A 26,931-nucleotide genomic window follows, 5' to 3' on the forward strand; every position below is an offset into this window, starting at 1 on the left:
TGGAAGGAATACACAGAGTCACTATACCAAAAAGAATTGGTTGATGTTCAACCGTTTCAGGAGGTAGCATGTGATCAGGAACCTATGGCAAGTGAAGGAAGAGGCCCAAGGTGCCCTGAAGTCATTGGCAAAAAACAAGGTTCCTGAAATTGACGGAATACCAGTTGAGATGTGCTGGAAGTGCTCAATGCCTGGAAATTTGGAAGACAACTACCTGGCCAACTGACTGAAAGAGATCCATATTTATGCTTATTCCAAAAGAAAGTAATCCAAAAGAATGCAGAAATTATTGAACAATATCATTAATATCAGGTGCAAATAACATTTTCCTGAAGATTATTCAAAAGCGGCTGCAGCAGTATATTGATGGGAAACTGCCAGAAATTCAAGCTGGGTTCAGAAGAGGGCATAGAACCAGGAATATCAATGCTGATGTCAGGTGGATCCTGGTTGAGAGCAGAGAATACCAGAAAGATGTTACCTGTGTCTTATTGACTATTCAAAGACATTTGACTGTGGATCATAACAAATCATGGATGACATTGCAAAGAATGGAAATCCCGGAACACTTGATCGTGCTTATGAGGAAGCTGTACATAGATCAAGGGGCACTCATTCAAACAGACCAAGTGGATGCTGCCTGGTTTAAAGTCAGGAAAAGGTGTGCGTCAGGGTTATATCCTTTCACCGTACTTACTCAATCTGTATGCTGAGCAGATAATCTAAGAAGCTGGACTATATGAAGAACAGGACATCAGGATTGGAGGAAAACTCGTTAACAACCTGCATTATGCAGATGGCACAACCTTGCTTGCTTAAAGTGAAGAGGACTTGAAGCACTTATTGAAAAAGATCAAAGACTATATAGCCTTCAGTATGGGTTACATTTCAACATAAAGAAAACAAAAATCCTTCCAACTGAACAAGTAACATCGTCGTAAACGAAGAAAAGATGGAAGTTGTCAAGGATTTCATTTCCCTTGGGTCCACAATCTACACCCATGGGAGCAGCAGTCAAGAAATCAAAGGATGCATCGCATGGGCAAATCTGCAAAAGACCTCTTTTACGTGTTAAAAAACAAAGGTGTCACCTTGAAGACTAAGGTGCGCCTGACCCAAGCCATGGTGTTTTCAATTGCCTCGTGTGCATGTGAAAGCTGGACAATGAATAAGGAAGACCAAAGAAGAATTGATGCCTTTGAATTATGGTGTTGGGGAAGAATGATGAACATACCAGGAACTGCCAAAAGAACGAACAAACCTGTCTTGAAAGAAATACAGCCAGAATGCTCCTTAGAAGCAAGGATGGTGAGACCACATCTCACGTATTTTGGACGTGTTAAGAGGGATCAGTCCCTGGAGAAGGACATCATGCTTGGTAAAGTAAAGGGTAAGTGAAAAAGAGAAAGACCCTTAATGAGATGAATTGACACAGTGGCTGCAACAGTGGGCTCAAGCATAACAAAGATTGTGAGGATGGTGCAGGACCATGCAGTGTTTATTCTGTTGTACATAGAAAAAAGAAAAATACATAGGGTCGGTATGAATTGGAACCGACTTGACAGCACCTAACAACAACAATATCCTCCAGATTCATCCATGTCATGAGATGTTTCATGAATTCATCATTGTTCTTTATTGTTGGGTAGTATTCCCTTGTGTTTATATACCCTAATTTGTTTATCCATTCATCTGTTGATGGGCACTTAGGTTATTTCCATCTTTTTGCAGTTGTGAATACTGCTGCCATTAACATGGCTTTGCATACGTCTATTTGTGTGACAGGTCTTATTTCTCTAGGATATATTCCTAGGAGTGGGATTGCTGGATCGAATGGCATTTCTATTTCTAGCTTTTTAAGGAGGCGCCATATCTGTTTCCATAGTAGTTGTTCCATTTTACATTTCCACCAGCAGTGCGTAAGAGTTCCAACCTCCCCACAACCTCTGCAACATTTGTTATTTTCTGGGTTTTTTTTATTAGTGCTAGTAATATGGGGTGAGATGGCATCTCATTGTAGTTTTGGATTGACACAGTGGCTGCAACGGTGGACTCAAGCATAACAAAGATTGTGAGGATGGTGCAGGCCTGGGCAGTGTTTCGTTCTATTGTACATAGGGTCGCTATGAGTCGGAACTGACTCTACGGCACCTGACAACAACAATGGCTGATGATCACAAGCATTTCCTCATGTGTCTGTTAGCTGTCTAAATGTCTTTTTTTTTTTTTTTTTGAGTGAAGTGTCTGTTGATGTCTTTGGTCCATTTTTTAATTGGATTATTTGTCTTTTTGTTGTTGAGGTGTTGAAGTATTCTGTAGATTTTAGAGATTAGACCCTTATCAGCTATGTTTTAGCCAAAAATTTTTTCTCGGTCTTTGGGTTCTCTTTTTACTCCTTTGATGAGCATAAGTGCTTAATTTTTGGAGCTCCCAGCTACCTAGTTTATCTTCTGGTATTTGAGCATTGTTAGTTATGGTTTGTGTTCTATTTATGCCATGTATTAGGGCTTTTAGCATTGTCCCAATTTTTTTTTCCATGATCTTTATCATTTTAGGTTTCATATTTAGGTCCTTGATCCAGTTTGAGTTAGTTTTTGTGTATGGTGTAAGGGATGGATTCTGTTTCATTTTTTTTAACAGATGGGCATCCAGTTTTGCCAGCACCATTTGTTTAAAAGACTGCCTTTTCCCTGTTTAATGGACTTTGGTCCTTTGTCAAAAATCATCTGACCATAGGTGGATGGATTTACATCTGGTTCTCGATTCTTTTCCATTAGTCTATGTGTCTGTTGTTGTGCTAGTACCAGGCTGTTTTGACTACTTTGTTCTTTTTCTCCAATAATGCTTTGCTTGTCCAGGGCCTCTTTCCTTTCCACATAAAGTTGGTGATTAGCTTTTCCGTTTCATTAAAGAATGCCGTTGGTATTTGGATAGGGTTTGCATTATTTCTGTAGATCACTTTGGATAGAACTGACATTTTCACAATGTTGAGTCTTCCTATTCATGAACATGGTATGTTTTTCTATTAATTCAGGTTTCTTTTGGTATCTTACAATAGTTTTTTTGTAATTTTCTTTGTATAGGTCTTTTACATCCCTGGTTAGATTTACTTCTAAGTATTTTATCTTTTTAGGGGCTATTACAAATGGTATTGTTTTCCTGATTTCCTTTTTGAAGTTCTCTTTATTGGTATATAGGAATCCACTTGATTTTTGTGTGTTTATCTTGTATCCTCCTATTCTGCTGAATCTTCCTATTAGTTTCAGTAGCTTCCTTGTGGAATCTTTTGGGTTCTGTACGTGTAGGAGCATATCATCTGCCAATAGGGATTGTTTTACTTCTTCTTTTCCAATTTTGATGCCCTTTATTTCTTTTTCTTGTCTTGTTGCTCTAGCTAGTACTTCCAGCACAGTATTAAATAGGAGTGATGATAAAGGGCATCCTTGTATGTACCTGTTTTTAAGGGAAGGTGATTGTGAGAGAAAAATGAAAAGAAAATGTGGCATGGCAGATCGACATGGTCTAAGAGATATGGAGTTGACTTTAAGAGTTTGGCCTTATTTCCAGGCTACCCCAGCAACGGCCTCTGACTTATTTCCATCTACCCATATATCCATCCCAGGGGTATTCTCTGGGCAGAGGTGTGGTTTGTCACTGTCTTCCCCCTCAAACACAGACACAGTGGTTCTGACATGGTTTTCTCCCCTTGAGGAGCATGCCTACTTCTGTCCCCACTGGAAGACTGTTGGAGAAGTTCAGAAACTAGTGAAGACTAACGTGGTTGGGTAGGTAGGTGGGAGTGAGCTGGCCTTTGATAAATAGCTATGGGTGTTGTTTAGGTAAAGAGGAGGGGAGGAGGGGAGTTCAGATAAAATGAACAACATGAGTCACGGGACATTCTCGTGATCACCAGAGCACTAATGCTGGGAATGGATTCAGAGGTTTAAATTCAACCAAGGTACTGAGGACCAAATTCTGCTAGGCACTGAAGGTACAGTAGTGGATAAGACACAACCCCTCTCCACAGAATGTTCTATTCCAGGGGAGAGGGCAGCCAAGGTGGGAAGGCCAGTATGTAGAGCCCCATGAGAGCCAGGCTGAGTTAAGATTTGTTGTGAGAAAAGAAGAGGAATTGACTTGGATTGCTGAGCATGAGAGTGAGATGAGTAAAGCATGCTGGGGCAAGATGACTCTTGCAGGTGTTCAGAGGAGGCAAGAAGAACTGCTATCAGGAAAGCTGGCTAGATGGGCTGTCAAACAGACCTTAATTATTACTAAAGAGCCTGGTGGTGGGAATGGGGAGGAAGGGACTCAGTCCTTCACTTGCGGTCCTCAAAGCAGGGAGCCCTAACAGGCTTTCCCAGGAATATGTCACCCAGAAAGTCCTTTGGAGTAATGTCCTTCAATCCAGCACCATTCTGGGTGAACTCCCCAGGCATCCTCCACAGAATGGCAGCATTCCCCTTACTGATAAGCTTTCAGAGGAACTTTCTTGAAGGGTTTTCAATTTTTAATAGCCCATTCTCTTCCAAAGAGAAAGGCTTTCCTTGACATTGGTCTCTTCACACAGAGTGTAACTGCAATGAACATTCTGGCACTTGCCACTTTGACATGGCTGTGTACTTAGCAACTGGAAACGTCAGTGGAGGAGTGTGCGATGATTGTCAGCACAACACAATGGGGCGCAACTGTGAGCAGTGCAAGCCATTCTACTACCAGCACCCGGAGAGAGACATCCGAGATCCTAATACCTGTGAACGTATGTCGGGGAATGCCACTATGTGGGACCTACTTCTGGTTGTCGTTCAGATAGAATACTCTGGTAGTTAACACCCTTCTCTCAGAGTTCATACATAGCATCAAACCCTAAATTGTTATTTTAATTGCTGCATAGGATTCTGAGGATAGAATTTACTTGGTAGTCAAGCCTTCTTGAGTCTATTCTTGTGAGATTTGGAGAGATGAAGGGAACATGTATACTCGTACAAACACATACGTTGTGTTTCCTGATGCTTTTAATCTGGTGCTTTCCATTCTTAGGATGTACCTGTAACCCAGCTGGTTCTCAGAATGGGGGAATTTGTGATAGTTACACTGATTTTTCTGCTGGTCTCATTGCTGGTCAGTGTCGGTGTAAATTATATGTGGAAGGAGAACACTGTGATGTTTGTAAAGAAGCCTTCTATGACTTAACTGCTGAAGATCCACTTGGTTGTAAACGTAAGTATGTTTTGCTAAAAAGTTTGGGGTATACATGTGTACACATGCACACACATATGTACTTGTATATATGTACGTATTTTATAGTCTCGTATGTAGATAATTCACATTTTACTTTCCAATTCTAAATCGTACACTGCTACTTCAGACTTACTTGGTTTGCTTTTCTTTCTTCTTTTTGCCTTTAATAAAGCTTGTGCTTGCAATCCTCTGGGCACGGTTCCTGGCGGGAATCCTTGTGATTCTGAGACCGGTTACTGCTATTGTAAACGTCTGGTGACAGGACAGCATTGTGACCAGTGTCTGGTACGTAAATCTTAATTGCCCAAGTCAGGTAGTTTGTGAATGTCACACTTTTAATAGAGAATGCTTTTTTGCCACTGGATTCTACCATCAGTGTTAAAAAGACATGAGTAGACAATTCATAAAAAGAAGGATTACTAATTAGTAATTTGACGTGTTCACCATCACTATTAGAACTATAAATGAAAACCACAGCGGAATACAATTTTTACAGACAAAATTAACAAAAAATTTTTAAAAGTTATATTGCTTAACGTTAGTGATAATATACTGAGGTTCTGGTACTTACATGCTGCTGCTAGAAAATGCAAATTGGTTCACCCTTTGGGACAAGCATTTTGGAGGTAGGTATCAGTAGCCATTAGAACTGTACATATCCTTTGATCCAGTAATCCCACTTCTGGGATTCTGCCATAATGAAATAATGAGGAATTGGACAAAGATGTATTCACCATGAGATACATTACATACTTTATTAATCAGAGCTAAAGGCTTAGAGGAAACCCTGGTGGTGTCGTAGTTGAGTGCTACGGCTGCTAACCAAAAGGTCGGCAGTTCAAATCCGCCAGGCACTCCTTAGAAACTCTATGGGGTGGTTCTGCTCTGTCCTGTAGGGTCGCTATGAGTTGGAATCGACTGGACAGCAGTGGGTGTTTAGTTTTTTTGGGTAAAGGCTTAGAAGCAACAGTGGGAAAATAGTTAAGTAAATTTGGGGGCTCCTGTATGATGTGATATTTGGTTGCTGTTGAAAATGACAATAACATGAGGAAATGCTTATGCTGTTATGGATAAAAAACACAGGATGTGAATAGAATCTTAATTATGTAGGGGGAAGAAATGCATCAAGAAAAACAAAATCTGGAAGGAAATACGCCAAAATATTCACAGTAGTATTCTGGGTGGAGTAATTACGGAAGTAATTTTAAAAATTTTCTGTGTCTTTTATAACTTTCTTGTACTGCTTTTTTTCATTTGGAGAAAAACATTCACTGGCTCCAAATGATGCTTATGACCACTAAATATGTATATTTTCTTGCATACATCCTGATAGATTCTTACAGTAGATTTCTGGAAGTCTAATTTAAATTGGTGAACCTGGTTTATATCTGCTCATTAGGAAATATGTATTTGTTGAGGTACAAAAGGATCTTCTCCCCTGTATAGATTCTGTCTCATTGCTTGTTATTTCTGTCTCTGAGGCTGCCAAGACTCAGTAATCTCTTCACCTTCCAGTTGTGAGACTAGTCCTAGCTTTATGCTGTGTTTCCACGTAGATAAATCCTGAAGGGTTTTCCTTAAGGGCTTTATGACAGACTGAATTAGGAAAATTTAAACACCTGCCAAATATTTGCCAAAATATATCTAACTGCCAGAGTAATTCTAATGAAGAAAATCAGCATCTTTCCTGCTTGCTCATGTTAATTATTGGATGGGGGCTATCTGCAGGGCAAATACACTCTGTGGTCTGGCATTTTCATGTGATTATGTATATCCTTCTGGCTCCAGTGCCACAGTTTGGGTTTATTTCAGAATAATTATTCCTTTTGTTAACTTTCTGCTTTCACAGTGAAAATGAACGTTTGGTAGAACAACCAAAACACGCCATAACTTGCTTCTTGCTGAGTCTATTATGTGTTTACAGGAACCTGCTTTTATATGTTTAATCTTTTGTTCTGTAGCCAGAGCACTGGGGTTTAAGCAATGATTTGGATGGATGTCGACCTTGCGACTGTGACCTCGGAGGAGCGTTAAACAACAAGTAAGTGGAGCTTCACTTAGACCCTTGTACTTAGTGACCGTGGAAAGCCTTCGTGACCGCTAGTGAAGTGTGAAGTTTGTCTCTTAAGACGATAGTGCAGAGTACAGTCATCTTTGCTTTGAATGTCAGATAATCAATCATGTTTACCTGAGGTTTCGATGTTTTAAAAAATTTATCCATTCCAAGAGTTAGCTTTGAAGACTTCAGTAGGTTTATGGTTCTGGTTTTTAATATTGTTGTTGTTACTTGTTTTCGTGCTTTTACTTTTCAGTATTTTTTAAATTATGGAAGCAATGTGTGCTCATAGTTTTAAAAACTTTCAGACAATTCTGACAGATATAAAAGTGGAAAGTAAAACTGTTCCTTCTCATGCCCTTTGCCCTGAGTTCCACTGCCTAGAAGGGCCACATTAACAATTTCTTGTGTCTCTCTAGAAATTAATAGTGCTCTATATATTTTCTAAAAAATAAACATTTTTTCTTATTTCTTTTTAAATAACATATTAAGTCTTTTAAAACAGGCAAGTGCAAATTAAACAAATACATAGCCCATGATTTCTCCGTTTAGCTTTACTAATGTTTCTCGAAAATAAAAGTAAATAAACATCTACACATTATCTTGCAACTTACTTTTCTTACCTGGAGCGCTTTTTCAGTGTCGGCATGTATTCATGTCCCTCTTTCTTTTTAATAGCTTTTTGATATTCTCTCATGTGGAAGTGCCATGATTTATTTGATTATTATTTTTTTTTTGTAAATGTTGTAGTGATAATCCTTGTAGTCGTTTGTAGACTAGGTTCCCAGTGATGGAGATGGTAAGTCAAAGTACTTGTGCATTTTTCATTTTAATAGAGAATGTCAAATTGTCCTCCAGAGAAGTTGTACTAGTTTATTTTCTTAACAACCAGTTACAGAAGTATCTTTTCCTCCAACCTCCCAGCAGCTGGTGTCATCAAGCGTTTAATTTTTTGCCAGTCTAAGAAATGGAAAGTAGACTCTCATTTCAACTTGTGTAGAAAGTCTTTTCATTTTCTTCTTTTTCCTCTCTTTTTTTTCAACTCCCAAGTCCATTAATGAAAATTACATAAAATAATTTTTAGTTACTTAATAAATATGTTTGTATTCCTTGACTAGATGAAACATGAAACTACCAAGAATTTTCATATGTACACATTTGGCAAGATGGAAAATTTGAGAAAGATTAATGAACCACCTTTGGGTCAAAGGGAATTTTGGTCTCTGTTTGTTACTGGATCACAGTCAGAACATCTGGTAAAGATAGTATAAGTGACTGCTGAGAGAATAGACAGATGTTTCCTTGTAGCCCTGAATCTTCCCTGAGAGAACATGCTGAATTCATTGAGCAGGCTTCATGTACTCAAAATTGGATACTCTTACAAGATTATTTCTCAACATCATAGTAGTCTGCTGGGAAGGAATGATATTTTATGTCAAAAGAGCATGTTCAGTTTGGCCTCTTTATTTGTGTTTGTTCTGTTCCAGATTGTAGAATGGATTCAATACAGCATGTAGCCTCTGAAACTCCAGGGTGAATTTCTGTTCTTAGAAAACCTCCAGAGGAAAGGAAGCTAGGATAATTCTGTAAAAGCAGAGCAGAGAGACACACTGCTGGTCTGCTCATGGAATCACTTCTCCGACTTTGTCACTCCCAGAACACACGTTGGTTCTTTTAGAAACTGATTCAGTTTAGAGCTGTCTTCACTCCTAAAACCCTTGATTAAATGAAAGTGGCGTACGTATTTCTCCACATCCTGTCATAAACTCCGGAATGTTTATCTCCCTGTATTTTACGATCCATTCTGCGAAATGGCTCCTATTTCCTACACATCTTTATTTTCCTGTATTTCACACGCTTTCTGTCTCTGTCTTCACCCACACACAGCCTCTGTCCTGCCCTCTGGTCTCTCCCATAAGAATTTATCAAAACCAGAATGTGTTAACCAAGAGAATTCATGAAACAAATTTTTTAGTGAGGGTTTTAAAGCAGGTAATCATCTGATCTTTTGAGCATGATTGATGAGATGCCCTATCTTTTGGCATCATGGGTGGGAAAACAAGAACATTGAAAAATGCCCTGTAGTTCTGTGACTGTACATCATTTTATGGTGACCCTTTTCAGTGCTTTATGGTTTCTTCCCAAGAGGAATTTCACTGGGAGTCCCTCTGGGGTTGTGGAGGCCAGGTCTTCTGAAGTACTAATTCTGCTAGGCGAGCGCTTGGCACATAGGTGGCCCTCAGGAAATATTTGCTGAATGATTGATTCTTTGCAACCACTGTATAAATATCTTTCATACCTGATAATATTCCTGACCTTTGGCTTAGACACGTAATAGGTATTGAGTAAATCTTGATTGAGTAAAGAGTTTGAGAAACAAAAGATCTTTAAGAAATCTGTATTAGTTCCCTGTGGCTGCCAAGACAAAGTACCACAAGGTGGGTGGCTCTAAACCACAGAAATTTATTACTTCTCAGTTTTGCTGACTAGAAGCCCAGATCAGCGTGTCAGCAGGGCTGTGCTTTCTCTGTAGGCTTTAGGGGAAAACCCTCTGTTGTCTTTCCTGGCTTCTGGTAGTTCCAGGCATTCCTTGGCTTGATACTGCAGCATAACTTCTTAGACACGTGGCATCCTTCTGTCTGTCTACCTGTGCCTTTTCTTTTTTAGGGCACCACTCAGATCGGATTAGGACCCACCCTACTCCAACACGGTCTCATATTAACTTAACTGATAACATCTTCCGAGATCCTATTTTCAGACAAGGAAGATAGGATTCATCTGACTGAGGAGACTGGGGAGGTTTTATGAAAGAAGTAGTCCTGAAGGTTGGAGAGGATTTTGACAGGCAGAGAGAGGACAGCAATGACAGGAGCAAAAAGAGGTGACGGAGGAACGTGGGCAGAGATGGTGCCAGAAAGGCAAGATCAGGGAGTTTCCGTGTAGACAATGGTTATTATGGAAGTTTTTAAAGAGCAGAAGGGCATGGTCTAACCAGCATTAGAATGTTAACTGCAAAGCTGGTGCAAGACAGACACAATAATAATAAATGGCTTTACACTGGTCCAGGGGAAAATCCAACAGGATCTGAGCCAGCGGTCTGAGAGCGGCTGTCCCCTGAAAGTGCCACACATGCATTCCCATCCTTGTGCCTTCACCTGTCTTTTGCCTCTCAGCCCAGAACGCCCTCCTGCCCACCTGTCTCATTTATTTAAATCTCAGTCATCTTTCAAAATCAAGCTCAAATTCCATTTCCTCCACAGTGAGACTAAAGATTTATTACATATAATTATTCTTCTAAAAATCATATTTCATAGAAATGGTGTACCTTACCATCTTATATACTCCCTCCATGAATTTCCCTGTAACTAGACACAGATTCAGTATATGGAGTCAGTAAGGTAGAATAATGGGCTTACCAAGGAAGTAAAGATTGATTCAAAAGAAAGTTGACAATGGACTAAAATGTGAGTGTATGGACACCAGGAACGTAACTTCCAGGGCCAATATTTGCACAGTAAATACTTGCTGGGGAGTGTGACTTGTCTGAAAGCAAAGAGAGAGGGCACCAGAAGAAGCAGTTGTTTTCATAGGATGGCTTATGGAAGTTGCTGGAAGCCAGGCAGAGGCACCATGACTTAATATAATGAATAAGAAGAAACAATTGTGAGTTTCTGTGAAATGATGAAAGTAATGCCATGGGAAGAGTGGTCCGGCAGTGATAGACAGGATTGACTGGACAAGGGAGGGAGAAGAGTTTGAGAGATTAGTTTAGGAGGTTGGTGTAGAGTAAGAGCATTGGGATAATGACGTACTGGATTAGGACAGCAGCAGTGACAAAAGGGAGGAAGGTCTTAAGTTGAGAAACATTTTGAAAGTGCAAAACTTGGTTATTGGGGATAAAGGAAAGGGAAGGTATATCTTACCTACAACACGAGAAGAATTTTAAGCCTGCTAACAGAAATAGTAGAGTTGAGGATAAGAAGTCAGCGTGAGAGAGGAGGAGCAGTTTGGGACAAGATGGATTGGAGAGATGACAGCTGGACAAACCATGGAAATGTTCCATTGGTAGCTGGATTTACAGAACAAGAGCTGAGTAGCCAGTGCTAAGAGCTGTAGGTGTGAGGGCCACTGTTGGTGTGAGGGCATAAGGGGCAGGTAAAGCCATGAGAATGAGCTCACTGGCATGCCTGTCACTGACAACAATTCTGTTGATACTAGAGTTATGTGATTGCCAGGACTGATAGTAAGGAAATTCCTTTTACATGGTCAGGTTCTCATGGAGTTGTTTCTTGTTTAGAATTGTGCTGCAGGTAGAAGGCAACATCAGGAATCTGCCCAATATCTGTATCTTCATTTTCATTGGCCTTTTCAATCAGAAGAATCTGGTTGTTTTCTTCTTCAGCAGTTCATGTTTTGAACATTTGTTCCCTCAGTAAACATCTGCTGAGGAGGAAAGAAGGGTTTTCTTTTGTCTGCGTGATGTAATGTCTGATGCCTAAATTTCTATAAATGGCTTTTGTTGGTGGACTGTGCCAAAAGAGTTGGAGATCCTAATTGGAGCAAGCTTTCCTCTCCTGGGAACTGGCTATGGGATGTTGAGAATTCCTATTCCTGTAGGACGATAATCACTCACATCACATACAGGAAGAGGACTTCAGCTGGACCATGACAAGGCTGTCTGAGATGTTTTTAATAAACCTCTGAGTGTTAAGTTTTCCTGTGAGTTGTAACTTGCCTTGGATACTTGGTTTAAAATGAACTTTGGGAAGGGGTTTAAGGTGATGATTCCAAATGATATCTTGACTTTAATGAAGTAACAGTAGATGGATGTCATTCAGTTTTACCTTGTACACAAGGTCATGATTAAGGAGAAAGAGAGGCATAGGCTGAGACCAGAAGGAGTACCTTATAGTTTATCCCGAGGCCTTTATTACCTGTCTTAGTTAGCTAGTGCTGCTATAACAGAAATACCACAGATGAATGACTTTAGCAAACAGAAATTTATTCTAATGGTCTAGGAGGCTAGAAGTCTGAATTCAGGGCGCCAGTTTCAGGGGAAGGCTTTCTCTCTCCCTCAGCTCTTGGGGAAGGTCTTGGCATCAGTCTTCCCCTGGATCTGAGAGTTTCTCAGCACAAGGATCCCTGGTCCAAAGGACCCGCTCCACCCCTGGCTGTTCTGTCTCGGTGGTAATGAAGTCCCTGTCTCTCTCTGCTTGCTCCTCTCTTTTGTATCTCAAAAGGGATTGACTCAAGATACAACCTAATCCTGTAGACTGTGCCTTGCCTCATTAATTTAGCTGCCTCTAATCCTTCCTCATTAACATCATAGAGGTTAGGATTTACAATACATAGGAAAATTACATCAGATCACAAAATGGAGAACAACCACACAATACTGGAAATCATGGCCTAGCCAACTTTACACACATTTTGGGGGGGATACAATTCAGTCCATAACATTACTTAAAATAGTAATGACTAATAAAAAATTGTTTTGTTATTTATATTAAATCTCTTATTTTTCCTTTTTTGATTTTTTATTCTGGATACATAGCCTTCACACATTTATTTGTTCACCCATTGTCTCTTGAGTGTAGCCTGAGTGGAGCGCATGGGGCCAGGCCCCAAGGGGGACTACTGAGATGAATAAGGCACAATGAAGCCCTCAAGGAGTTTACAATCTAGAAGGGGATTGCATAGGTCTGTCAATATTTATACTACAACGGAAAAAGTGATAAACATCATAAGAACAATACAGGTAAGGAACAGTTGAGGTCTCAGAAAGCACCGCTTGAGAAAGCAAGAAGGAGGGAACCAAACAAGACTTGATGAAAGTTGAACTAGGCTTTGAAAAATAAGTGGAATTTGAGGACACAGTGACTCAACTTTAATGAGCACCTACTATATGACAAGCTTTGTTGTAGGTATTGGGAAGAGAGGAGTAAATGAGATATAGTTAGTTTCCCTCTCAAGGAAGTGGTAGCATGAGGAGGAAGTGGTTCGTCCCTTGGCGTGGGGGTGGTGTGAGCTGAATCTTGAAAGAAGGATATGTGGATCTTTGCTGGGTAGATAAGGGCAGAGGGCATTCCAGGCCTCAGGAAAAACACGAGCAAAGGGAAGGAGTCATGAATCACCTAGTGCATTTGAGAAATTGCAAGTAGTTCAGTATGATTAGAGGGGTGTGGGCAAAGATGAGGTTGGAAAGGTAGAGAAGGGCAGATCATGGAGGACCTGGAGCACCTCCCCAAGGCCATTATGCAGGAAAGTGGTATAGTAAATGCTTAAGAAGATCACTGGGGCAGCTGTGTGGAGGGTGACAGTTTGGCTTGGAAAGTAGGAAGACTGGCAACAAGGATGCTAATTCCAAGACTGGTGCTTCTTCCTGTGAGCAAGAGAGAGAAGTGAAGCAATGGCATAGACAGTAGAAAGAGATGAACAACATGCTAACTGCTAAAAATCACAGATTTGGTTCCTGATTGGATGACGAAGGAATCTAGAGAATACCTTCTAGGTTTCTGACTTACTTGACTCAGTGGGTGGTGGTGCTTTCACCCCAGTAGAGAACAGGGGAGAAGAGCAAGTGAAGGTACAGGAAGGATTGAGTGTTGCCGTTTTGGATCTGTTGGTTTGGAGTGCCCCTGGGACAGCAAAGTTAGAGATATTCATTACCAGACCAAAACCAAACCAGTTGCCATCAAGTTGGTTCATCAGGTTTAATAGAACTGCTCCGTAGGGTTTTCTTGGCTATAATCTTTATGGAAGTAGATCTCCATGCCTGTCTTCTGGGGCACTGGGTGGGTTTGACCTGCCAACTTTTAGGTTAATAGTTGAGTGCAAACCTTTTGTGCCACCCAGGGACTTGAGATGTTCAGTAGGGAGCTGGATGTTTGAATGTGAGGCCAAAAAAAGGGCTTGCGGATGGAAATAAGGCAAAAAATACAAGACACCAAAGCAGGAAAGTTTGTGATGTCAACAGAAAGCCTCAAGGTGGTGCAGATGGAGCATAAGTGAAGCAAGGGTGATAGAGATAAAACTAAAATGACTAGGTCATGGAGAGCTTTCAGTGTCATGCTTTGTGGTTTGAGATTCACAGTATTTTTTCCACATATTTATTTTCTGAAGGAAATTAGAAAATTCTACATGAATATTTCTCTCCATTTAATATTTATGGCAAGCGTAGATATGCTTCCAATGAATTATTTTCTGTGTGTGGTGAACACAGCTGATGTGGCTCTCGTCTCTCTCAGCTGCTCTGCAGAGTCCGGCCAGTGCTCCTGTCGACCCCACATGATTGGACGTCAGTGCAATGAAATGGAATCTGGTTATTACTTTACCGCCTTGGATCACTACATCTATGAAGCAGAAGAAGCCAACTTTGGGCCTGTAAGTAGGGAAGCGCTTGGCACTTGGTAAAGCAGCATTTTGTGGGCAGTAATGGAGCCGCGGTAGTGCAGTGTTTAAGTACTTAGCTGCTAACCAAAAGGTTGGTGGTTCAAAACTAGTGGCCACTCCACACTGTGGGAGGAAGATGTGGCAGTTTGCTTCCGCAAGGATTACAGTCTTAGTAAACCTGGTGGCAGTTCTACTCTGTCCAGTAGGATCACTATGAACCAGAATTGACTCAGCAGCAGTGGGTTTAGTTTTGGAGTTTTTAATGGTGTACGTATACTTTGTAAAGAGCATACTTGAGAAACATTCTTATAGCTTTTGTCAGTGATCAGGATCATGCCTTCTGGAGAATAGTCACAGTGAAAGCTCAGTAAACCTACATACAGCTTACAGGTAGACTTTGGCATGTTCGTTAATAAGGCTTTGGTGTGCTTGTTTAAGACATTTATTTCTATAAGGAAACTTTTTTTTGTTGTTCTTCTTTCCATTTGTAACTGCTCCAGAGTTGTTGTTGATCTTGCATCATAGATACTTAGTCAAAGGTATTGTTTCATTTATTGCTAAAATAACACACAGGAGCCCTTGTGGCGCAGTTGGTTAAGTGCTCAGCTGCAAACTAAAAGGTCGACAATTCACACATACCAGCTGCTCTGCACGAGAAAGATGTGGCAGTCTGTTTCTGAAAAGGTAATGGCTTTGGAAACCCTATGGGGCAGTTCTACTCTGTCCTGTAGGGTCGCTGTGAGTCAGAATCAACTCGATGGCACTGGGTTTATTTATTTTTTTTGTTTGCATAACACACCATCCTAAAATTTAGTGGCTTAAACGTACATCTGGCACTGTAGTTGGGATGACTGAAACAGCTGGAGGCTGGTCAAGCATTTCTCTCCTCATGGCCTCTCCAAGTAAGTCTCTTGAGCTTCCTCACAGCATGGTGGAGCCAAGATAGTGAGACTTCTCGTATGGCTCTAGCTTCCAGGAGGGAGGAAACAGAAGCTGCTAGGTCTCTTAAAACCTGGGCCTAGAAGTCCAAAACTGTCATTTTCTCACATTCTCTTGGTCAAAAGTCACAGAGCCAGCCCAGATTCAATAGGAGGGTAGCATAGGTTCCACCTCTTGATGAGTAAAGAAACACCCACATGCCCACAGAGAGTGAAGGAGTGGATCTCTATGGGTGTTATGTAATGAACAAAAACACATGCTTGAGTTAAGCAACTCAAATTGATTCAGTCTCAGTGGCAATCACCTCCCTGTAGTCAACATTCATTATATCAAGTTTCTTCACCTGTACTTGGAGCTTGAAACTAATGCCAGTGAAAGAGACCGCTAGGCATAAACCCACTAGATACTGGAGAAGCCTTGTAGAAAATTTGGGAAATGTCTCAGCACTCCTAAACTTGATTATAATAGTACTTGGGCTGTTCTCTTTCCTTCTTTATGCTTATCCCCCTGGTCATAGCATATAAGGTACATTCCAACTTTTGAGTCCCATCTCTAATGTCCCAAGACTACCCCAACTACAAAACTAAAAAGAAGTCAATTTCCTGTTCACGTATCAAAAACATTTTTTTACAATCTACTAGGAAGGAAAGTGTGACTATAAAAAATAGATATTTCCACGGTTTCCGACATTTGGGTGACTTCAGATTTCTTTGACTATTGGAGTTAACTGAATTCCATTTCAATTACCATTCCTCTTGTCCTCAGGGGGTCAGCATAGTGGAGCGGCAGTATATCCAGGACCGGACTCCTTCCTGGACTGGAGCAGGCTTCGTCCGAGTGCCCGAAGGGGCTTATCTGGAGTTTTTCATTGACAATATACCATATTCCATGGAGTATGACATCCTAATTCGCTATGAGCCACAGGTAAAGAAACCCCTCAGTGGGCCATCAGTGGGATGGGAGGGTCACTGGTGGCAAAAATTTTACTTCTAATGGACATTATATATTTTTGTAAAATTTAGAAGTAGCATCTGAATAGATCAACTTCTGACTTTCTAACCTCCTTCACGGAAGTTAAAATGTATATTTTTGTTTCATTTAATTCAACAAACATTCAGAGAACTCTTGCTAAGCACTTAACTGTGCTGAGAACTGAGGTGGTAACAAGAATGTGTAAGATCTGCTCTTTCCCCTCACAGACAGCTCAGCACAGTGATGGATGCATACCCCTAACCGTAGTAAAGGCAGAAGGGGGAAAAGGCAACAGCAAAGATACAAACGGTGGGCTGGGCTGGGCTGGGCTGGACTGGGCCGGGGCGGGCCGGGCCAGGGGCTACCAAAATGTTCCGTGAAGAATAAGATCTAGGCCCAGGGGCGCATTACCCAGTAAGCAAGGTAAACACTGGCTTCAGTGTTAATCTGTAGTGATCAATTTTACCACATCTTTTGGTGAAACCTATGTGAAATTGTTCACTACAGATTTCTAAGTAAACGTGCTTATCTTGCTTACGGGGTAATCCGTCCCAGTCAGGGCTTGTAAATTTGAGAAAGGCTTTGATTCTGTAGGAAGGTTCTGTGGGGTTGGGAGAGATAACGTGCCAGCCATACCTAGAAGCAGAATCTTTGATATGGTGAAAAAATGTGAAATCGTTCACTACAGATGATCTAGTAAGGAAGGTAAGTACCGTGCTTACCTTGCCTATTGGATAATCCACCCCTGTGTAGTCCTTACAATGTAGAGGGAATTTTCATAAAATGACACAAAAAGGGAAGGGAATCTGGAAGTAAGGAATAGCATGAGCAGAGGAGAGGGGAGAAGGAGAGTGTTTTGAGAGTTATTCCACGTAGCTAGGTAAGGGAGATGGTCGGAGATGCTGTTAGGAGAAACACGAGGCTCAGGAAAGGAGTATGGACTCTGTATTAACGGCGCCTGGGAAGGCTTCCAGGGATACCACTGTCTGCAAAACAGTTGAAGGATTTTGAGTAGGGGGTGGTTGTTATCTGAGCTGTACTTTAAGGACTGAAAAGGACCTTGGGGAAGAGGCAAGGAGAGCAGTTGGGAGGCCGTTTCAGTGTCTAGGTGAGAAGGATCAAGGCTGGAGCTGGGGCAGCAGCAGCAGAAATGGTCAAGAGGGAGGGAAAAAGCACCCTGTTTCCCATTTAAACTTGGCAAATGGCCCGTTTAGAGACGTCTGTATAAACAGATGGGCAGCAGTAGACTAAAGCGGATGATCTTTTCGATTGCTTTTTATTCTAGTTACCCGACCACTGGGAAAAAGCTGTCATCACAGTGCAGCGACCAGGAAAGATCCCAGCCAGCAGCCGGTGTGGTAATACGGTACCCGATGATGACAACCAGGTGGTGTCTTTATCACCAGGCTCGAGGTCAGCGTGACAGTGGTTTGCAGCTCAACAAAGCTCCCATGCAAATTAATTTTTCCTAATGTCTTGCCTTGCAAGTTGTAGTTACAGCTTCAGAGCCAGATGTTGACTTTCTCCTTTTGGGATTATCAGCGTAGAGTCGTTTTGTTTTTTTTGTTATTTGTTTTTTTTCTTGATGCTTCAAGGTTGACTTTTTGTTGTTGTTGCTTTTCTGTTTGTTTTGGAACAGATATGTCGTCCTTCCCCACCCCGTATGCTTTGAGAAGGGGGTGAATTACACAGTGAGGTTAGAGCTACCTCAGTATACCTCCTCTGACAGTGATGTGGAGAGCCCCTACACACTTATCGACTCAGTAAGTGGAAGACCCTTTCTGACAATGCAGGAAAGGCTGGGCAAGGAGCATTCACCTGCTTCTTCAGAGCGTTTTATTCAGGGTTAACGTTCAGAGGTTAAGTGGAATCATTCTTCCTTACCTCAGAGGCTATTTTGCTGATTTGTTTTAATAAATTCCACCCTGTGGAAAGGATTTATTCAAGTTGATTCCTTGTGGAAGTAGGAAGTGACTTCAAAAAGTACCGTTTCAAAAACCATCAAGCTGTGTAAAGTATTTCTAAACTTGTGCTGGCAAGTGTATTTAAGAATGGCGAGGTTTTTGCTTTGTTGTCTAATGAGTCTAGTTTTCTCTTTCCAAGTATCAAAGAAGCGTTGGGGGGTTTTATGCATTTACTTGCTTTAACTGATGATATGGGACAATACCATTTTGCTGTTCTTGTTTCGTCATAGCTTGTTCTTATGCCATACTGTAAGTCACTGGACATCTTCACTGTTGGAGGTTCCGGAGATGGGCTGATCACAAACAGTGCCTGGGAAACCTTTCAGAGATACCGCTGTCTGGAAAACAGCAGAAGTGTTGTGAAAACGCCAATGACAGATGTTTGCAGAAACATCATCTTCAGCATTTCCGCCCTGTTACACCAGACAGGCCTGGGTAGGTAGTGCTTAGAGCTGCAACTGCTGCTGCTTCATTTTCTTCCTTGAGAGCCAAGAGTATGGTTGGTACCTCATGGTACATCAGAATGCTTGCCCTGTCACAGTCTGTCATGTTTTCTAAAATATTCTAGTGGTAAAGGATTGTTGGAAATGAAATCGATTTATAAGAAATAACAAATAATAGATGACTAGGGGAAAAAAATCTATGAGAATATATGGTTTCTATCCAGAGTGGGGAGTTGGGATGGAATTAGAAAAACGTCAAACAACCGAAATGTATGTTTTTCTGTTGGAAAGGTCAGACCAACCCCTGGGCTTCTGTCAAATGTCCTGTGATATTTGAGCTTTGAAGGCCTGGGGGAAAACCATAATGACCTCCTGCCTAGAAAAACTGCTTGTTCTCTGCCAACCCTGCCTCCCGTTTCTTCCGTCCCACTCATCGTAAGGATGGTATTGTTTTAAGTCGGAATTCTGAATGAGCCATAGTGGTAAAGGAGAGTCGGGGGAGCCCAGGAAAGGGAGCGGACCAGTCAGAGGCATGTGCGATGTGCCGCGCTGATTTAACTTGCAGGGTCAGCTGCTCAGTGTCTTAGATTCTGGCCTCTTTGCCCTGCAGCTTGTGAATGCGACCCTCAGGGTTCATTAAGTTCTGTCTGCGACCCCAACGGAGGCCAGTGCCAGTGCCGGCCCAACGTGGTTGGAAGAACCTGCGACAGATGTGCTCCTGGCACCTTTGGCTTTGGACCCAGTGGATGCAAACGTAGGTTAATTGGGAGAAAAACTTGTAATGTGTTCATGAGCAATACTGGTGTGGGTTCCGTATCTCAAAAAGGCAATGCTTCACTCCTGAAAATCAGTGGTGAGAGCCCATGAGCATTCTGAACTGAGTCCAGTTGCCCACTCAAGCACTTGATGGGACAAGGGTGCTTATAAACAAGGGTGTTTTTCCATTCACTGAGTTTCTCAAGGTGGTTTTCCTTGGTTGCCTGTTCTGTCAGCTTGCGAGTGCCATCTGCAAGGATCTGTCAATGCCTTCTGCGATCCCATCACCGGCCAGTGTCACTGTCTCCAGGGGGTGTATGCTCGGCAGTGTGACCGCTGCTTACCTGGGTACTGGGGCTTTCCGAATTGCCAACCCTGCCAGTGCAATGGCCATGCCGATGACTGCGACTCAGTGACGGGGGAGTGCTTGAGCTGCCAGGACTATACCACAGGTCATAACTGTGAAAGGTACGTGGATGCTGCCTCTTGAAAGTAGAGAGGAGAAGGTAGTCCTTGGCTGTGCAAACATTTTAGACAAACCACAGACTTAATTTCCACATGTTTCAGTCATTTCTGCCCACTTAAGTATTTTCTAGAAATTCATTCATGTATTTAATTAGCACTTCTATGTGCCAGGTGGAGCCCTGGTGATGCAGTGGTTTAGAGCTCGGCTGCTAACCAAAAGATTGGCAATTTGAATCCACCAGCTACTCCTTGGAAACCTTGTGGGGCAGTTCTACTCTGTCCTACAGGGTCGCTGTGAGTCAGGTCGCAGCAGTGGGTTCTATGGGTATGTGCCAGACACTGTTCTGCTGCTAGTGATAAGAAAGAGAGCAAAACTGGCATGAGTCTCTGCCCTCTTGGGGGTATACTCCAGGGTCACCATAGAACTGTATAGAAATCATATCCCCATCTCAGATTTCTGGCCTAGGATGAGGGTTGTGAAATGGGAATGCCTAATTTGGGTCAAAGTAGAAACCAAATCCAAATGGGATTAATCATTTTAAATAGCTTTGTATTTTAAAAGTTTATGCAACTGCAGTTTCTAGGAGACCATATACAATGTGAAAAATAGGTCAGTTCTCCAGTTTGCAAATGTCGATTGAATAATTATGGCTGCAAAGCACTGCAGTAGGTATGGTAAGAGTAGGGTATAGAATATTGCCTCTAATAGCATTAGAGTTTAGTCCAGTACGTAAGAAATTATCCATATGAAAAAATTACATGCTCACTTATATTATTCATTACTAATTAAGAAATGCAGACATACTAAAAAAAAATGTTGCTGTCATGTCAATTCCAACTCAGGACATTACTATTAGACCTTTTTTTCTGGGGTGAAAATCTCCACCTTTCCAAGTCAATAAATTTTCATCTCTTCTAATACACAATCCATTGTATATAAAATGTTTGTTTTAAAAAGCCACTTGTGAAACATTTTGGCAAATGCTTCAGTCAGTACAAAAGGTGCTCATCAGATGAGAGAGAAATCATTGGCGAAAACTGAATGGTGATTAACTTCCAGCATGAAGATGAGTACAGGAGCCAACGCGTGACTCTGGCTCTGGTTCTGTGCTAGAGTAGCAGCCAAGAATTTGGAGGTTCCATTGACGCCTGCTTTTATTAGAAGTTATTCCTTCCAACCCCAAAATTGTATTGTAGAAAGGTAACATAGAAGCAGCTATAGAAGATTTTAAGGAGGAGATTAATATATTGCTGTCATCTTTTGTTTGTTTTCTTCCGTTAATTTTTTATTACTGTTCTTTCACTGGGAGATGGAGAATGAGTAAGAGAGAAGGAGACAGATGAGAAAATCAGATTAAAAAGGGGAGAAGAGCGGGTGGATGAACATAGGTAAACAACAAAGGTGGTTGTCCACAATACTGGTTCGAAATCAGTCACACTGTGGAATGTATTTGAAAGAACGCCCTGTAAGAGTGGCTTGGTTTGTATCTGTGACTCCCTTTTTGATTTTATTCATAAAAGGGTTTTGATTTCTTCAGAAAGAGAATAAGAAAGGGCATGGGAGAAGGAGAGATTTTTAGCCCTAGGTTGGATAACAGAAATTTTTTATTAGGTATTTGAAATTCTGCTATCTACTTTAAGCCAATTTCTCATCATTCTTTTTCTCATTCCAAGATGATCAGTTTCATCCCGTGAACTTGAAAAAAGAAGTCTAGGCTCACCTTACTCCCAAGGGGGGAAGTGTACGGGAGACAGGAAATGAACATGAATTTCCGTCATAATGTATTTGGACTTACTTCACCTAGAAAAGTCCCGTAGAAAACTTTCTCGGAAACTGTTGTACAAAATTGCTTCATCCTTATACCCCAGCACATTATTAGGGAACATGTCCTTGTATTATATCTTAGGACTGTGTCTAATTAAATTAACTTCCTTTAAACAATTTCTCCTTATATTTCTTCCTCCCTCCCTCATTTTTTTAAAAGTGGAGTAGTACCTCTGCCTCAGAAGAACTCGAGAAGCAAACTGAATGGGAAATCCTTAGACCCGAGTGCCAGGCTCAGTTCTTCTTTTCACTTGCTTTATAACCTCCCCGAGTATCCATTCTTCTGCCCTAAAATAACTAGGTTGAATTAGATCATCTCCAAATTTCCTTCAAGCGATTACATTATAGAAAGTAAAAAAAAAATTAAGCTAATTACTGTTCATCTTGAGAAGCAACGTGATGTAGTAAAAGAACCCCTTGCTTAAAAGGAGGCTGAATTCAAGTCTTGACTTCTTATTAACAAATCTTGTTAATCACTTAGTCTCCATGGATTCCTTATCTGTAAACGAAGAGGCTGGACCTGTTGATTTTGGGGGTCGATAACTGGCACCCCTCTTCCCTGCCCAAGTTTGGCACTACCTGAGGGATGGATACAGGAGTCATACGGCTAGAGATCCCGCCTGTTGGCTCTTTTACTGGTTAAAGATGGATTGCAGTCAGGGCTTTAGATCTGTGGCCACCCTGAACTTGTGAATACGTCACCCCACCCAGCCCTGGTAGAGTCACACAACTTCCAGCCACCCCCACAAGGACAGGTCCTTTAACAGAGTAGATCAGAACAGACAGGTGACAGGAGAATGCAGACAGGAGATGTGTCGCCCCATCTGAGGCGGAGTGAGCGAGGGGCTGGGCCAGGGCGTTACTCCAGTGCTGTGGTTCTGCAGGTGTGGTCCCCAGACCAGCAGCAGTAGCGGCAGCACCTGACAACCTGTTAGAAATGTACATTCTTGGGCCCCTGCCCAGGACCTACTGAATTAGAAACCCCAGGGGAGGAGCCCAGCAATCTATGTTTAACAGGGCTTCTCAGTGATTCTGTTAGGAGCTAAAGATGAGAACCGATGCTGTCATGGAAAATCATCCACGTGGAAACATAAGCAATGGGGAATCAATGCTCCTAAAAGGAGATGACAGTTTCTAAGACTTTTTCAAGCATCTTAGAACTGGGGTTCATGGCTCTTTCTCTCTTATGATCGGTCTAGGTGCTTGGCTGGTTACTATGGTGACCCCATCATTGGGTCAGGAGATCACTGCCGCCCCTGCCCTTGCCCAGATGGTCCTGACAGCGGACGCCAGTTCGCCAGTAGCTGTTATCAAGATCCTGTTACTTTACAGCTTGCGTGTGTCTGTAATCCTGGATACATTGGTAAATAACGTGCATACTTTTGGTGGCAAAGAGGGAGGAAAAGATGTTAACGAAGAAAAAGGTGTATGAGTTAGCTAATGTAGTTTCATTTTTATAATCCTTACTTGAAAGTAAGGGGATCTGAAATATAAAAATTGCTCTTTTCCTATTTGGCACATGGGGCAGAGTCAGTTTTTGAGTCTCTATGTTAATAATGTTATAGTATAGAGCAAGAATAGCAAGCTTATTTAAATCCATCAGTAAAACCCTATGAAACGCTTTGTACTTTCTACTGTTTGTAGAAAGAGCAATTTACGTTTTACTTTTCCCTTCCTTTATCCAACTCACAAACAGCCCTGGTCTCGTAAACGGTTAAGCGCTTAGCTACTAACTGAAAGGTTGGCGGTTCGAACCCAGCTGGCTCTGCAGGAGAAAGACCTGGTGATTTGCTTCCTTAAAAATTGTTGTTGTTGTCAAGTGCTACCGAGTCGATTCTGACTCATAGCAACTCTGTGCACAACAGGGTGAAATACTGCCAGGTCCTGCGCCATCCTCACAGTCATTGCTATGTTTGAGCCCGCTCTTGCAGCCACTGTGTCAGTCCGTCCGTTGATGGTCTTCTCTTTGCTGACCCTCTGCTTTACCAGGCCTGATGTCCTTCTCCAGGTATTGGTCCCTCCTGACAACATGTCCAAAGTACGTGAGATGAAGTCTAGCCATCCTTGCTTCTAAGGAGTATTCTGGCTGCCTTCTTCCAAGACAGATTTGTTCATTCTGGTATATTCAGTTTTCTTTGCCAACACCATAATTCAGAGGCATCAATTCTTCTTTGGTCTTCCATAAAAATTACAACCTAGAAAACCCTATGGGGTAGTTCTACTCTGTCACATAGCATCTCTATAAGTCGAAATTGACCCAGCACCACCAAACAACAACAACAACATCCAGCTTGTAGCAGAAGTGTCTCAAAGCAGTGAACTGGCCAAGTGGTGGGCAGAAGGAAGAAAAGACTATATCATCCAGGGAATCCCCAGATAGCTAACTCAATCAAAGGTAGATATATTCTTCATTGTTTGTTACACGCACATTATCTGTCATCACTCAGTGACTTTAGCTGGTTGTGAAAATAAACTCCCTTTTATTTCATCCTTGATATCATGTTTCAAATACTAGTTATGACCCTCCATAGCTCACTAAATATTTGCACATGATTTCAGGATTTCTGAGAAAGGGGAATTGAACATCATTAAACTAGTGGCCATTGAGTTGATTCCAACTCACGGCAGCCCCACGTGTGCCACAGTAGGACCGTGCTCGGCAGCCCCACGTGTGCCACAGTAGGACTGTGCTCCGTAGGGTTTTCAATGGCAGATTTTTCAGAAGTAGATCACCAGGCCTTTCTTCTGAGATGCCTTTGGGTAGACTTGAACCTCCAAGCTTTCAGTTAGCAGCAGAGCACATTAACCATTTGTACCACCCGGGGACTACTGATCATTATTAAGGACTCCGTTTTTCAGGTTGCTCACAAAGGAGCAGTGGCTTTTCAGTTTATATAATCACTGGATTAGAATTCTAGTATCGAGCTAAACTTTACATTGTTAAAGCATTATTTAGCTGGCGTCCCATGTGCTGAAAGAAAACTCTTAGAACTGTCCATGAGACACTGTGGCCCCTGCAGCAACCAGTCTGTGGCAGTGCTGGTGACTGCAGGATACTTCTTGCCCTTGACGACGAGAAGCCTGTTCCTTGCTTGGAAGAAGTGGTTATCGTTGCCCCATCAATACTGTAGTAAAGGAGCACATCGTTGCCCTGGCAGCTGGCTGTTTCCTAGGCAGGAGTGTCAGGTGACTGGTGAGCATTTTAGTCAACAAGCTGAAAGTGTTGTTCTTGGTTTTATCCGACAATAGGCTCCAGATGTGATGACTGTGCCTCGGGATTCTTTGGCAACCCCTCAGATGTGGGCGGGACCTGTCAGCCTTGCCAGTGTAACCACAACATTGACACGACGGACCCAGAAGCCTGTGACAAGGAGACAGGAAGGTGTCTCAGATGCCTGTACCACACAGAAGGGGAGCATTGCCAACTGTGCCGATTTGGCTACTATGGAGACGCCCTCCAGCAGGAATGTAGAAGTAAGACGAATAGTTCCCACCTTCTGTTCATAATCGGGATTGTATCCTTCGTGTATTTATTTTGTTTGGGAAAACACATGTTCAGAGAGAAAATTTCACCCTCAACCAGAGAAAAATGGGACTAACGTTTTTTTTCCTTTAAATCATCTTCTGGCAGGACTAAAGTCTGAAGATGTGGCCCAGTGCCTCAGGGAAGACAACCAAAAGGAAAAACTATGTAGCTGTCACCATGATAAATGTTACCCAGATAGAGTTTATTGATTTTATGTTCTGCTCATGAACTTTCTGATTGGATGGGACTTATAGATTCTAAATACCCACTTAGGTCCACAGCTTTTCTGATGCCATTGATGGAGTAGAGCCTTCCAACTGAAGGAGAAGAAGTACCATCTCTGAAATCTCTTTCAGAACTCCTTATTTCTCTCTTTTCAAGAGATCAGCCAGCATTTCCTCCTGGGCTGCTGCCAAGTCCCCAGGCCCCCTGTCTTTGTTTATAGAAACATGTCTGGAATGTTGGGGACCAGCAGGACTAGATTCCTCAAGGCCTTACTAGCTTAAAGGGCTTCCACCTGCTATGTCCGACACATTCGTTACTGCTCTTCTCTGCCAAGAATTTGAAATTACTAGATTTCTCTCAGTTCCCACTGGCATCTTTCTTATTATTTTCACTTAAATCCTCAAGTTTTAACATGATTCACCTGCAGCTTGTTAAGTCTGTGTATTTTGAAAATACCACTAGGCAAAATGTGCCATTGTGCATATCTGCCTGGGAAGTGTCAGCTCTCTGTAGTGCATCCTAAGGACTTCAGAGGAACAATGGTTTTGGGGTTGTGGGTTTGCTTTGTGTGTGTTTGTGTGTTTTGTCACCTCTCTTCCTTTCTCTACTTTTTTGCATGTCAGGGTCGAGATCTGGAGAGGAGGGGTAATCTCAGCTGTTTGCTGTAACTGAGTTTTGCACTATCTGTATATTGGTGAATGTGAAGATAAGTGAATCTGACCCCATTGCTCTTTTTCAGAGTGTGTCTGCAATAACCTGGGCACGGTGCATGAGCACTGCAATGGCTCTGACTGCCAGTGTGACAAAACCACTGGTCAGTGCTTGTGTCTCCCGAATGTGATCGGGCAGAACTGTGACCGCTGTGCGCCTAATACCTGGCAGCTGGCCAGCGGGACTGGGTGTGATCTATGCAACTGTGATGCTGCCCATTCCTTCGGGCCATCATGTAACGAGGTGAGGGGCTGTGGCTGGGGGTGTGGCTGTTAGGACATAAGGAAAAATGCCCTTAGGAAGGAGCCTAGGGGACAGCTAGCCCATTTGGTGGCTTTGCCCCAATTAGAAAAAGGCACCTTCTCTTGGTGGATGTAGCCCTGCACCAGGGCACACAGTTTGGCTGGCACAGCACA

At 42.1% G+C, this 26,931-nt stretch overlaps 1 protein-coding gene across 3 annotated transcripts in view; it reads left to right on the forward strand.

Moving 5' to 3' along the window:
* The window catches only part of LAMB1 (laminin subunit beta 1), an 83,172-nt gene that overhangs the window by 26,557 nt on the left and 29,684 nt on the right, over positions 1 to 26,931 (forward strand). For all 3 annotated transcript variants that reach the window (XM_003407211.4, XM_023544536.2, XM_064289830.1), the window contains 14 exons: positions 4,571 to 4,759; positions 5,041 to 5,220; positions 5,414 to 5,526; positions 7,203 to 7,282; positions 14,545 to 14,680; positions 16,394 to 16,552; positions 17,886 to 18,013; positions 18,240 to 18,363; positions 18,795 to 18,999; positions 19,618 to 19,761; positions 20,000 to 20,231; positions 23,253 to 23,416; positions 25,303 to 25,527; positions 26,544 to 26,758. In XM_003407211.4, the coding sequence (XP_003407259.2) occupies positions 4,571 to 4,759; positions 5,041 to 5,220; positions 5,414 to 5,526; positions 7,203 to 7,282; positions 14,545 to 14,680; positions 16,394 to 16,552; positions 17,886 to 18,013; positions 18,240 to 18,363; positions 18,795 to 18,999; positions 19,618 to 19,761; positions 20,000 to 20,231; positions 23,253 to 23,416; positions 25,303 to 25,527; positions 26,544 to 26,758 (2,294 nt within the window). The remainder of the gene's footprint in view (positions 1 to 4,570; positions 4,760 to 5,040; positions 5,221 to 5,413; positions 5,527 to 7,202; positions 7,283 to 14,544; positions 14,681 to 16,393; positions 16,553 to 17,885; positions 18,014 to 18,239; positions 18,364 to 18,794; positions 19,000 to 19,617; positions 19,762 to 19,999; positions 20,232 to 23,252; positions 23,417 to 25,302; positions 25,528 to 26,543; positions 26,759 to 26,931) is intronic.

The sequence above is a fragment of the Loxodonta africana genome, chromosome 8 (genome assembly GCF_030014295.1).
Source record: "Loxodonta africana isolate mLoxAfr1 chromosome 8, mLoxAfr1.hap2, whole genome shotgun sequence".
NCBI classification, from domain to species: Eukaryota; Metazoa; Chordata; class Mammalia; order Proboscidea; family Elephantidae; genus Loxodonta; species Loxodonta africana.